This window comes from Aptenodytes patagonicus, chromosome 12, assembly GCF_965638725.1.
Source record: "Aptenodytes patagonicus chromosome 12, bAptPat1.pri.cur, whole genome shotgun sequence".
In the NCBI taxonomy this organism is placed as follows: domain Eukaryota; kingdom Metazoa; phylum Chordata; class Aves; order Sphenisciformes; family Spheniscidae; genus Aptenodytes; species Aptenodytes patagonicus.
Genome location: NC_134960.1, coordinates 10,626,565 through 10,639,567, shown reverse-complemented (window position 1 = coordinate 10,639,567; position 13,003 = coordinate 10,626,565). Strand labels below are relative to the sequence as shown.

The 13,003-nt window shown below is 47.2% G+C and overlaps 1 protein-coding gene and 1 long non-coding RNA gene across 3 annotated transcripts in view; both read right to left on the bottom strand.

Annotated features, from left to right (window-relative positions):
• NSD1 (nuclear receptor binding SET domain protein 1) overlaps window positions 1-13,003 on the bottom strand; it is a 66,209-nt gene that overhangs the window by 27,097 nt on the left and 26,109 nt on the right. For both annotated transcript variants that reach the window (XM_076349694.1, XM_076349696.1), the window contains 7 exons: window positions 9,950-10,071; window positions 9,520-9,802; window positions 7,569-7,678; window positions 6,393-6,462; window positions 5,506-5,624; window positions 613-756; window positions 59-182 (listed from right to left, as the gene is read on the bottom strand). In XM_076349694.1, coding sequence (XP_076205809.1) covers window positions 59-182; window positions 613-756; window positions 5,506-5,624; window positions 6,393-6,462; window positions 7,569-7,678; window positions 9,520-9,802; window positions 9,950-10,071 — 972 coding nt within the window. The remainder of the gene's footprint in view (window positions 1-58; window positions 183-612; window positions 757-5,505; window positions 5,625-6,392; window positions 6,463-7,568; window positions 7,679-9,519; window positions 9,803-9,949; window positions 10,072-13,003) is intronic.
• LOC143165878 (uncharacterized) lies at window positions 2,395-5,499 on the bottom strand. Its single transcript, XR_012996331.1, has 2 exons — window positions 3,660-5,499; window positions 2,395-2,913 (listed from the first exon to the last, which is right to left on the bottom strand). It is a non-coding gene; the product is annotated as an uncharacterized LOC143165878 (long non-coding RNA).

Sequence of the window (13,003 nt, the reverse complement as noted above, 5' to 3'; positions counted from 1 at the left end):
CACCAGGTAAGCACGCAGCAAGCACCCTGTCCTCCTGCGCTCACAAAAGCTGCTGTACCTGTAGAACACTCATTGCAGATGAATTTGCCCTTTGGCATCTCGGAGAGCCCAAGGCACTGCAGGTGGAAAGCACCACAGCACTGCGCCTCACACAGCAACAATTCCCCTGGCTTCTCGCAGATCTGCAGGGAAAGCAGCACAATGTCAGCTCTGAGCAACCTCCTTCCCCAACTCATCCCAGACACCAACAATCCGCGTGCTGGCCAGGACTGCCAGCAGAGACCCCTGTGGAAGAATGCCAAGTTTTCCTTGTGTCAGTTAATTCAGGTGGTTTGCACATCACCACTGCCATTTGCCATCCAGTCCCTGCTACCGTGCATTGGCTAAAATGAATCCTACGTTGGTCACGTCTCCCTAACAATCTGTGAACTTTAGCAGGAAGAGAGGCAATCGCAGAGGAAAGGCTCGATTCAGAGCGCAAAAAGCTGATTAATTCTACGATAAGCACCTTGAGGCTACCTGGGCTTATCTGGGGCACTAGCGTGTCTCAGAACTTACACAAAAACACTTTACAGTGGTAAAGTTTCAAAGAGATTTCTTCAAGGACACTACCTGACACACATTCTCCTTGAGAGCTGCTCCTCCTCCACGCTCCCCCTGCATCTTTTTGGATGAAGGCACTCCATGGTCATTCTCTGACCCCTCTTCATTACCCTCTTTAGGGCTTGCAGCAGTCCCATGAACCGATGTCTCCCCCTTTAAAAAGAAATCCAGAATCAGGGCTGTCAGTAGTTCCTGTCCTGACTTGGAAACTACAAATTCCGTCATTGAGCACGTTAACAGATTTGGCAGTTGGTCTGTGTGTGTTACCCACCCTGGAGAGAACATCCCCCATACAGTTCCATCAAAAGACTCACAAGAAAGGAAAGGAAAGAGCTCTTAGCATACTAGATCATTAAAAAATACACACTCAACACAATTATTTTCCTGTGCATAACCCCTCTCCAAGGAAGGAGTCATGGCTGAGGAAGAAAGGTATTGCCCTGCATAGAAACAAATCAGGTAGGCTGGAATAGTCTGAAGCATCCTGCATGCTGATGTCTGCTTGCACTGGAAACGCAAATGAAAAACTTCAAACGATCTTTATTGCATTTGTCACCCAGCAAATAAGCCAGGCTCTTCCCCACACTTGTCTCAGCTTGTCCTAACCCATGTAAAATACAGGCACATAGGTACTCAAGGCCTGCGTTAGTATGAACTAGCTGGCCAACACCAAAGCCAACAGCGCAGCAGGGCATTTACACCACCATCCTGCCTGGGGTAGCGAGTCTTTCATAAGCATCTGTCCTGTACAAGTATCTCAGCACTGACCGTAACATCTACTGGTGAAAGATCCTGCTGAGAAGATGGGTTTCAAATGATAAAGGCTCAACCTCACCCTCATGGGCCAAGTCAGGGATCCTGCCATAAGGCTTCCCAAGGTGGAAGGACACCTTCTGAGGTGTCAGTGGGACCTGCCCAGGCACTGTTAGATGGAAGGAAAGCAGCAGGTATCCTAGAGACACTTGTTTCTACCACAGGATACTGCTGTCCTGGAGCTGCATGTGAGAGCACTGCCTTTGCTTTTGTCAGGACAGGCAATGAAGAGCTGGGAAACACCATCCTGTCAGCTTCCAGGCCCCTCAGGTACAGTCTAGGCAACGCTTCAGTGGTCTCACCAGCCCCAGCTGCCGCTCCAGAGTGGGTATGCCTTAAGAGCCATTAATGCTGCACCAAAGCGATGCCTTTAGCTAAGTGCTTTGAGCAAGAACATTTTAAGGACTCTGCCATTATTTAACATCCCAGCTCACTGCACTTAGCTGAGTGATCTCAGTGCACAGCTGCCAGTTCCTCCTCGGGTCACCAAGCCATACCCAGTGTATGCCCAGACACAAACTGTACACCTGAAAGATCTTGTGAGGAATTCAAACTGCTGGCAGGAGCAGCAGCCATCTCTTTCATACCTTCAAGCCTGCTTGGTGCCAGGTGTCCAGCTAACAATCCTGAGAGGGAGCTTTGCACCACTTTCTGTATGGGAGAGTATCAGCCTGAGCTGTGGTGCTACTAAAGCTTGTAAGGCAAACTGAATGCCCTCTGAACACATTATTAGTGTGGGCAAAACAAGGACATAAAGATTTCCCAAAGTTTAAATTGGAAGAACCTGGAGCCGGTATTCTGGTCAGATAACGATGCTTCCTTTGCCTGGGTTGGTTTTTGGTTTTGTTTTGTTTTTTTTTCATTCCCTGAATGTAGCAGTATGCTTTTATTTGGGGACCTTTTAAAGCCATGTGAGTTCTGTGGAGCAATGATGCACAGGTGCACTGATGGTATATTAAAGCACACAATACAAAGATGAATGGTATAAATTGCCTTTATTGAGCACAAAAAAATGCAAAGTCCCAGCTACAAACTACTGCCAGTCCAACATACCATACGGTGTACAGCCTTACAGACTATCATCACAATCTCGCTGGAAGGCTGGCAGTGATGCAGCCTGCCGGAATACTGATAAGGAGCATGTAAGGTGCTGCCACCCTACCACACAGCCCTGGCAGAGGGAAGGGAAAGGTCTCTACGGCACTGGTAAAAAGACCATCTAAGAACACAACACCTTTGCCTCTATACGCAATAGCATCTTCTCAAGCTAAGTGCTATGATACTTCTGCTCCTGCAGCTGTATTTCTGCTAGGAATTATGTAGTCTGCTGCAAGGCAGCCCTCTGGCCCAAACACTCGCTTTGGCTCCTGGAATGCTCCAGGAGTAGCACCGGTGACCAGTGCTCCAAGGACTGGTTACAGCTCAGGTCCTCCTATTCCTACACAGGTGCTCCCTCTTCTGCTCAGCTCAGCAGTGACCTCAGGGTTGCAGGGGTCACTGTAATGAAGAACAAGAGCAGGGTTAATCAGCTACTGGTATGGGCAAACAATGTCAGCTATAACTTCTGCTTACGCTGGGGCCCCAGTGTTACAGACACAAAGTGAGCTCAGCTCCTCTCGTGGTCACTGAGGTCCCTGTCAGGAGGGGCAGGGTGCTGGTAAACAAGCACCACCTGTCCTGTGGTCAGTGGCACTAGCTTCCTGCTGTAGCTAAGGTTTCAAGATAGTGATTTGGAAGCAGGGGCACATACTCAGATTTGCTACAGAGAGAGGTATGAGAGATTTAGAACTGGTTTGTCTTTCCATACTTCTGGCCACTTCACATGCTAATGGAATGGGAGACTAAAATGCATCTAGGAGTCACATAACATTAACCAGCAACTCCCTCTTCAGATCTGAAAGCATTTGCTAGTAGCAATGCTACCTTAACAACTGGGCCCATACTGCCCAGTGTGGCACAGCATGCTCTAGCCCTGCTCTTTCAGCCTAAACCCATCCTATTTGGTTCTGCAAACAGCCAATCTGCACATTTCACATGCCAGGATCTTAGCCTTATTTTAATCAATGCTCGCAGAATCGCATAGGGAAGGGAATGTCAGAGCTAGGCAGGATGGGCAAGGCCAGATACTTGCGTTTTGTGAACAGGGAGGAGGGGATCACCATTCAAGGCCATCACTCTAAAGAACCTGTCACACTGTTCCCCCTCCTTCCCCTACCCAGCATGAGCACTGCAAAACTACATACCTCCTACAGAGGGCAGGTCTCTCATCTTGGGTCTTCCTCCAGAGCTATCTCTGCTGCTGTATCTGGCACATCCTCAAAAGCCTGGCCTGTTCTTTGGCAAAGCCTGACCTTGGCTCACAACCTTGACAACCATTTCAACAGCATTTTCCATCCCCTTCTCTCAGTCTCTTGCTGCCCTGATGTTGTAAACTTGCACTCCTGGCTCCACAGACAGGCAAGGACAGAGAAAGCTGCTTAGTTCAGCCCAGGCAGACAAGCTTTCCTCTGCCCTCTTCTCCTCTGAAAGCAGCTGGATCCAAGGCTTCACTGCGCTGTATCATCAGACCGTCTGTTTCTTCTAGCACCATTCAGCACAAAGTGGAGTTCCTTGCCTGGTGTGTGGAAAGTCACTTAAGGACCAGCGTGGTCCAAATTCCACGTGAAAGCACAATTGCATCTCCACAGCACCCCAATACTCACCAGTACCCATGCAGTCACCTAAGCCAAGGGGTGAACACTCTCACCACAGCGGCTCAAGAGACACAATCACAGAGAAATGGATGCTGGCAAAAGGTGCCAAGCATTGCCATGGTTTTTTTGGCATGGTTTACCATACCTAACTTCAGGTACTCAACACAGATGTCTAAAGCTGGAGGCAGTTAAGACTCTCTGGGCTTCCTCTGCAGTGAATGGTGGGTGCAGAATTCAGAGCCACAGCCTAGCTACTTTGCTGCTCTGAATTGCCCCCTCTTTCCCTCCCTATAAAAGATTCACAGAGAATTTGCTGGCTCAGAGCTGAGCCTGTCTCTTAGCGGGTGCCTAACAGCAGACAGTGTTAACTGCCCCCCAGCATTGGCAAAGATATCTGTACAGGCTTCTTTGAAACATGATTCCAGACGAGCACACTTCAGAAGAAGCACTAACACCAGTACAGGAAAGCTTGCGTGGCCCAGGGGTATTACCCCACTTTATCACCCCCATCAGAAACACTCTTTTCAAAAAACAGTAGCAGCAGGGTGGCTGGCACTGCTCAGAGCAAGTGGTGTGAGGTTTGTGCTCTCCTGGAAGCTGTGTAACAACAACAAATATAACAATGTATGTCTATAATTGGCTCCTTAAATACATACTGACTATCCTGACAGAACAGCCTGCTGCTGAACCTGGACCACTGGAAGTGAGAGGCGATGGTGAGAGGCCCAGAGGTGTCCCGCCTCTCCCAGGAAAAGTCTTGCTTCCCCTACACTTGGTGATACCTGGCTCATTCCTAAAAGGCAAAATGTGCTTGTCAGAGATATTTGTATGCCGACTCTGCTGGGATGCAGTAGAAGGGAGTTGCCCCAATTATCCCTTTCTGCTGGATGGCAGAATGTAACCAGAGGCTCCTGTGAGCAGCCACAGACAGTCCCCCCCATCCCCTCCAACGTGGTTCTTAGCTCACCCTGGAGTGCAGGGGCAAGTGGAAGAAGGGGTTGAAGTCCACAGTCTAGTGCTTCTACTTCATACTGGTGCATAAAAGGGGCAAGATTCCCACCACCACCAGAAAAGACCTTTTACAGCAGTTAGACCTTCTGAGGTGCAAAGCAAGATGCCAGGCAAAACCTGGTTCCATCAGATCAGAACAGCTTCTCTTCTGGAGAATTAGCTGAGTAGCAGCTTAAAAACTGAGCCCGAGTTAAGCAGTCATCACAAAATAGCTACTAAATCAAGGTGGTATCTTCAGCTTCAACCCCAGCTCATGCAACTACATCAGTGGGACAAACTGACATGCCAGCCAGCCAAAGATGACCTGGCCTAGGCTCTGCAAGGTGCCCTGGGAAGTAGCAGACAGGTTATAGGGATGACAGCATGTAGGAAGACCCAACAGTACCTCAGAGTGTGGGGTCTCCCCCAGCCCCTCCTCATTTCTCTCCTTCTTGGAATGCATTGCAGCAGAGGGATGGCGCTGTCTCTTCCGCTTCCGCTGCTTCTCCAAGAGCTTTTCAGAAGCTGGGATGCAACAGAAAGACCACTCAAGGAAAATGCAGAAATAATTCCCTTACTACAGGTGCCACCAGCAAGTTCTACACCCTTTCTGAGAGCTTCAGGCTGGGTCCTACTGTCTTTGAGGGCATAAGGGCTGGGGCAATACCAGCCTCCAGGCAGTCTGCCCTCTGTCCTGCAACCATCAAAGGACCACCGATTCATACCGGTTTAAGCTTCTTTTGCTAGGCTGCTGAACAATATCACTGACTTTCCTGAGACAGCCCCCCCAGCAAAAAAGAAGAAATGCTACCAACACAAAGCTTACATTGTGAATCAAATGCTGATAACTACCTCCTCCCACCACACTGCAACGAAAACTTCCTCATGTCAATACAGATGTGATACAAAGGCAGACGGGAAGGGAGTACAATGCAACTGCACAACTGTCCGTGGGACAGGGCAGCCACCGTTGATCCTGGTCACAGCATGTCATCAGGCAAAACACAGGGCAATGGTACAGGACCTGTGCTGACAAGTTTCCTTTGAGCACCCAGACTATGAATGAGAAGTGAATGTCTTCTCACAGAAATCTGAACCCACCATCTCCACTTTCCATAGGGAAATCAAAGACATAACAGTACCTTGGGTAAACAATCTCGGTATGTATTTCTTCTGCCACTGCCTCAGCTGAGGCAAGCACCCTCTGAGAGTCCAGGACACAAAAGCCCTTACACACACACAAAACCACAAGCACTGATCCAAATGTCACCAACAGTCTACCCCCTCACTTACCTTCCCCCAGGTCCGAGAAGTGGGCTGGTGAGTAGAGCTCAGAACTGTCGCTCTCCGAAGGGCCAGTGCCCTACAAATACACAACAGAGTCAAGTCACCAGATGCAAATCAGAGATGCGTGCTCCTCAGCCACTCAGAGCCTTTACAAATGACTGCAACATGTAACTTACAGCTCAGGTCGTGAATTCATCAGTGATTAGGGACTTTATAAGAAAACATTTGTTTTGTGTGTGTGAGAGATCCCACATGGAAAAGTCAGTCTCTGGGCAGGGAGGAATGCTGAGTCTGCTGTGTCTTGTGCTCACCAGCATCATCTGCTGTTTCCTGAGCTCTCCCAAAAAAGGCTGCTAACACCCTGTAAGCTGCTGGGAACAGAGACTCTCTTCTGGCTTTACACTTTTATGGAGCTTAAGACTGAAATACACTGGCCTCTGCATTACTGCAACCATGATAACTGTATTAAGACTGTGCCACACAGAGAGAGAAAAAGGAAAGAAGGAAAACTCTTATTAATCAACCGTAGAAACAGTGGCAACAAGTCTTGTGCAGGTAAACCACCTGAAATAGTTCTTTACAAGTTGCTTTTTTCCAAACCATGTCACTGAATATTGAGTATTTAGCAGAGAAGAGCAGCATTTTCTTTAAAAATCTGCACCAAGCACTGCATACTACATGTGATACTACTCAAGCCTCCATCCTGCTACAAGGTCTGCACATACGTACCATTCACCAGCTCACTTGGGAAAATGAAGGAAACACTGGCTCAGAGGAAATCTGACGGAAAAGGACAAAGCCTTAGGTTCAAGCTCAAGCTACACTGCAACATAACAGTGACAGAAAACCTCTGCACAGACCATTTCTGCTCACACCTTCCCAGCCAGCATCCAGATGACTCCTTTTCCATATAAATCAATGAAGGAGATTTTACAGCCAAAACCACCCAATCCCCATTAGAAGTGGGGAGGGGTGGGGAACACATCTGTATTCAGCAGATTTCTTCATCATAACACAGCAACCAGCACCTTTGGGAAGGGTGGACCTTTGCTCCTGGGCCACAGCCAACAAAAAACCACAGCCCATTGCACTGTGTCTCATTCAGCAGGATCTGCTGTCTAGGTTCGTTTTCTATCTGGTTCATTTTCTATCTGGTTTTCAAAAGAGCTGGAAGGAAAGTACCTTCTTTGGGGGACTCCACTCCTCCTTCTTTGGCATAAAGGCAGTGTCCAAATCATTGGATTCCAAGAGCTTTTTAGTGGGCTTCCTTTGACGCTTGCTTTCGAAGTTTCCTGCAATGAAACTCTTCACATCAGATAAACGGGGGTTTTCTTCTCTTCAATCAGACTAAGACCATTAAGCAAATATCAGCCAACCGTTCAAAACAATATGCTTCACCCTGTCTTTGGGATCATAAGCTCCTTGGGCGGAGATGCCAATTACCTGTTTCTGCACAACTTCCACAAAAATGGACCTCAGTCTGCCATGACCTTCAGGCATACCTCAATATGTAATACAAAAATCCACCCACAGAAGAGAGACTATGAAGTCAACGCCAGCAGGTAACACATCCTGGCAGCGCAATTCAGATCATAATTTCCCAATCACTTTGATCTGGTATGAGGCAGTCCTACCACTGACAAATACAGCCCTGCCTCCAGTCCCACGCCACTCACACTAGCATTCATGCTGCGCATAGTAAACAGGCTATAGGACACGCTCCCAGTTAAAACCACCTCAGAAAAGACACCCCAAAGAAACTAGCCGTAACCTGCACCATTTCCTACTCAAGCTTTTTGCTGGTACTCAGAAGGTAACAAGTTGCTAGACCTGGGCTCATCCACACTAATTTTGGCAACAGTATAAGCTCAGAATGACCAGGAAACGATGATGCTACAAGTGCAAGACACTCCACAGAAACAGCCTGCTACCCATCCTACCCTGTTCATCTGCTTGCTTCATCAGCCTCGGCTGCGTCCTTTCTGTGACACACACCTCTGCATGCACTGCTTATGCATCAGACACCTAATGGAGGGACAACACAGCATGTTTCTCAAGGCAAGCCTCTGCCCACAGCTTGGGCTCTGAGTGCTTCAGCAAGAGGTGCGTTTTCTCAGGAGGGGGTAGAGCTATGCAACCTCTGCATACCAGATGTTTGCTCCCACTGCTGCACCCTGCACTGTTCTCCTGCCATCTCCAAACTCAGGTTCACATCCCCAGTTTTTCCTCCTTTAAACCTCTTCAACTTTCCATTTCAATCGGACACCCACAAGCCCCCAAAGGCAATCGCTCTGCCCTCAAACATAACAGGCTGACCTCCCAGTGACCCTTTCTGTCTGCTTGGTTTAATTCTTTTGACCATAGGCCCTTTAGAACAGGAACAGTGTTCCCTCCAAGTTAGCACAGCCAGAACACCAGGGCTTTAACCTTGGACATGTCTTTAGACGCTACCAGAGAATGAACGTACTGCAAAGTAGACCCTGATACTGACTCTGTTGGAAAGGGGAAAAGCCCATCAGACTGCACTCGCTCTTTGTATACTGTGCCTTACTGAAAGCTAAGGCCCTGGCTTGCTGCCTAGTACAAGTCTCCGACAATTTCTACAGATGCTTAGAACCTCTAAGGAAAAAAAAGTTTTTCCAGAGGGATTTCTGTGTTACAGTTCCCTGAGCTCACTAGGAGAGCAAAAGGTCACCCCGCGAGCTGTGCAGATTAGACTTTGCGTATCAACCTCAGCACAGCTATGTTCATCCAAAGGGTTTTAACAGCAGCAAGAGACCTCCAAGCTAAAGGAATGCCACTGTTTGCAAGCACAGATGGCAAGGACTCAGAGAAGGAGTTGTGACTTTCCTCATTTGGATAAAGGGGTATTCGGTGCCAGGACCTAAAAGAGGACCATCACACACTACAGAAAGCTAAAAGCACAAGTGTACTCATCCAGCTCACTGGGTCACCCACTGCACCTGCCCCCTCTCTGTTCCCAGCATCAGTAATGGTCACTGAATGAAGCAAAGCGAAAACAAACTAACAGATCAACAGCTACTAACCTTTCCACTCTGACCAAAGCAACAACTTCTGCTGAACTTGTGACATGTTCACTTACGGGAGCACAATCACACAACCTCCCACTTACCCGATTTCAGGAATCTCTCTTCTGCATCTGGAGAAGCAGAAACTTCAGAAACATCCGAGGAAGACAGCACCAGCTCTGGAAAATCTGAAGGTCCCTCTAGAAGTTGATCAGTGGAATGGGATCCTAGTTCTGAGAAGGAGCACTCTGCTTCAAGGATGGGAGGGGACTCTTTGGTTGAAGATGGAGTTGAAACCAAAGGACTCGGCCCCCGCTGGGTATCTCTGTCAGGACTGCATTGTGCAGGAAGACCTCCTTCAAATTCAGTCCTCACCACAGAATTCACCTAGCATAGTGAAACATGTTGGTGAAAGCTTTCATCCTGCATGGCACCGCACACAGCAACAACACTTAGCCAGCAAGAACGCGTCAAAAGCACACAGACCAGAGCCTCAGGGTAATAATCATGAAGAGCACGTTAGCCTTCACCCACCTTTTGCAATTGCTCCTGGCCCTTCTTTGATTTTTTCTTGGGTGCAAATAAGTGATCATATTCTTCTGCATATTCCAGAAGCCGTTTACTTGGCTTTCTAAGGCGTTTCCTCTCTGAATGTACTAAGAAAAAGGAAAGCAGCTTCAAGACTGTGTTTCTGAGAGGATCACAAGACAAAATTCTCCTCTTGATCTGTAGATAGCAGTTGCTCCTGCCTTCTCTTCCAGAGGCTCCATGTGGGAAAAGCCCTGATACTTCTTTCTCTTTGATACAGCCTTATAATTTTTAAGCTTCCTATTTTCCACAATCCTGACATGGCAGGTGGGATTTTTAAGGACCTAAGGGACTTCAAGCAGTTCAGATAAGAAATCAAAAAGCATTAAATATCTGACTGAGAGGCTTCTGGAATTTCACCCAGCATCCCCCTAGACTAACTACATGTAACCTTCTTGCAGCACTTTTACCAAAACCTAAGTCCATTAGCAACTCAGACTCATCATGCTACTTTTGCTGTTAACCAAAACTCCCTTGGTTTCAGTGCAGGGGCACAGGAAAAGAGTCTTCCCGTAAGGCAGTTCAGTCACTAGTTTCACTAGTGACACGTAAGCCTAAGTCCTTCCCTTCCCCTCCTCCCTGGCATATTTTTGTATATACTACAAGAGCCTTGTATTCCCCATCTGCTACTGCAAGCCCATTTATTGCCTTTGCTTCCCAACAATAGATTCCACAATGAGATCAGGGAGTGAACAGTCCTCGCCAGCGACTGCAAGCTCTTCAGGGCTCAGATGTCTTTGTTTGCACAATGCTGCACCATCGCAAGGGAAACCCAGTAACAGGTATTTCCTTGGTACAAACCTAACCACCCATGCTATACCACCTCAACACCCCAACGCACAGCAAGCTCCAAAAAAAGAGCCCTGACGCTCACGTCATCTCTACTCAGCAAGCTGCAAAAGCAAGATGATGCAAGTTTATGTCTTTTTCTCACTTCCTGGAATACCTCTGACTCCCCCCCCCCCTTTTTTTTTTTTTTTTTTTTTTAAGTTTTCAGAATTATTAAATAATATTGTCAAAAGATTTCTCCTAGTCACAAAAACATTTGCAGTCTCCTGGAAGTTTAGGAAGAAACAGTAAATATTCTCTTTGTTTCTTTTCATGTGTAGGAGGTGGCTTTTTCTTCTTTAAAACAGAAACATTTTATAACAAAGCATTCCAGTGCAACACTTTAGAACAGGGAAGATTGCTACACTTTATTGTGGCTTTGTGGCTAAACAAGCATGAAAACGTCAAACTTGGCCAAAAGAGAAGAAAGGAACAACTTTCTCAAACACAGCTATTTTCAGCCTCTATTAACGTACTGCACAGGTGTCTGGGTGAAATACACATTTCAGCACATAACCAGTTATAGGCTGAGTATCCTCACTGGGCTACTATTTAGAGCCCCAAAGCCATGCAGCAGAGCACAGCACTGTGCCAGAAGGGCTGGCTTAACCGCATTCCCCCCCCCCCCCAGCAAATCCTGTACAAGAATCCCACATGCAGTCTGACTGGCACTGGCAAATCACATACCTGACGAAACTATTATTTATAAAAATCTTTTATGTCAGCAAATTCCACTAACCTTCACTTCTGCCTTATTTGCTTTAAATCGCACCACAAAGTTTGTAGCAAAATTATGCTAAATGTTGCCATTCAACTATGATGAAGACTTTATCTAGTTTGATTTTAGTGGAAATTACACAGTTGTGACTGCGATCTGTTGTGATCTCTTACACTGATGCTCTGCCTGCCGCGGCCAAGGACTAGCCACGTCTCCTCAAAGCACTGGCAAACAGAGGAAACTCCTTCTCTCCTGTAAGCTGCAGTTAGTCTAACTTCCAGCATCATTCTCTCTACTTTCTATGTAATTGGCCTTGCCGGATATAAAAGGAAGACTGGTTTCCACGAACGGGCTTTTCGCAGCATTAGAGGTTTACTCACTACCACTAGCACACTGGGGATGTTACGGCAGTCCAGACAGCTCCTCATACACAGAGGCTCCAGTGCCTCCCTATGGCACATTTATATTGATACGCTTCAGGTGTGCTTCAAGGCTCACATGCTATTTAGGGCAGGGGAATTAGATTACACTGCAGTTGCTGATCTGTCACTTTTGCAAGCAAACCCAGGCCCTCACTGCACCCCTGTGCGCAGTACCAGGACAGCTTTGTGCTCCTCTCTGTCAGTGCCACTTTGCCCAGGAGCCTGCTGCCTTCCTCTGCCGCTTCCCTCCTCTTCTCTTAAGGTTACTACCTCTTAGCAGCTCTTCTTCTCTAACTCTCTCTGCAGGCTTGCATCTTCATCTCACATAGCAACATTACAGTGATGCTTCAATCGCAAAACCATCATGAAGCCATGAGAACCCAGCTGCATCTTAGTGTAAACGAAGAACTCGCTCCCTCCGGCAGGCTGCAACACTCCTGCAGCAGAGCCTCAACAGCCCCAGAACAATGTGCATCCTCTCGCCTGCTCTGTGAAGACTTTAAGTCCTCAAAAACACGCAGCCACAGCCAGAGGAGTCAGTGAATGATTGAGCTTGTCATGATTTCAAACCACAACTTTTACCCCATGTGTTACACCCTATGGGCTCGTTTTCTGTGCCTGCTGTGACTTGCCTTGGGCAGGTCCTATGACCACTAAGCCAGGAGCTGCCTTTTCCACACTGAAAGAGAGATGCAGGCAACCTCCAGCAATCAATAATAGCAAAATGCACACACCAAAACGTGCACTGAGGGAACATATAAGTGACAAAATGCACACAGGTTCAAAATTCTGTTAAGTTATATTAATTTATGATATTGCAAATAGACTAGAGCAATTTAGTTTGGCAAAATCTGTTTAACAATTTCATTTTGTTGTTTTCATTAGGTTTGCTTCCCCAGATTCTTTGCAGAAGCCCGAGGATGGCATGTGTTGAACGTGGTTCTGCTGGACCTATTCCTTACACACACACACTTTTTTTGGTTGGGTGTTTTTTGTTTTTGTTTTTTTTTTGCTTTAACCAAATGTCCCCAT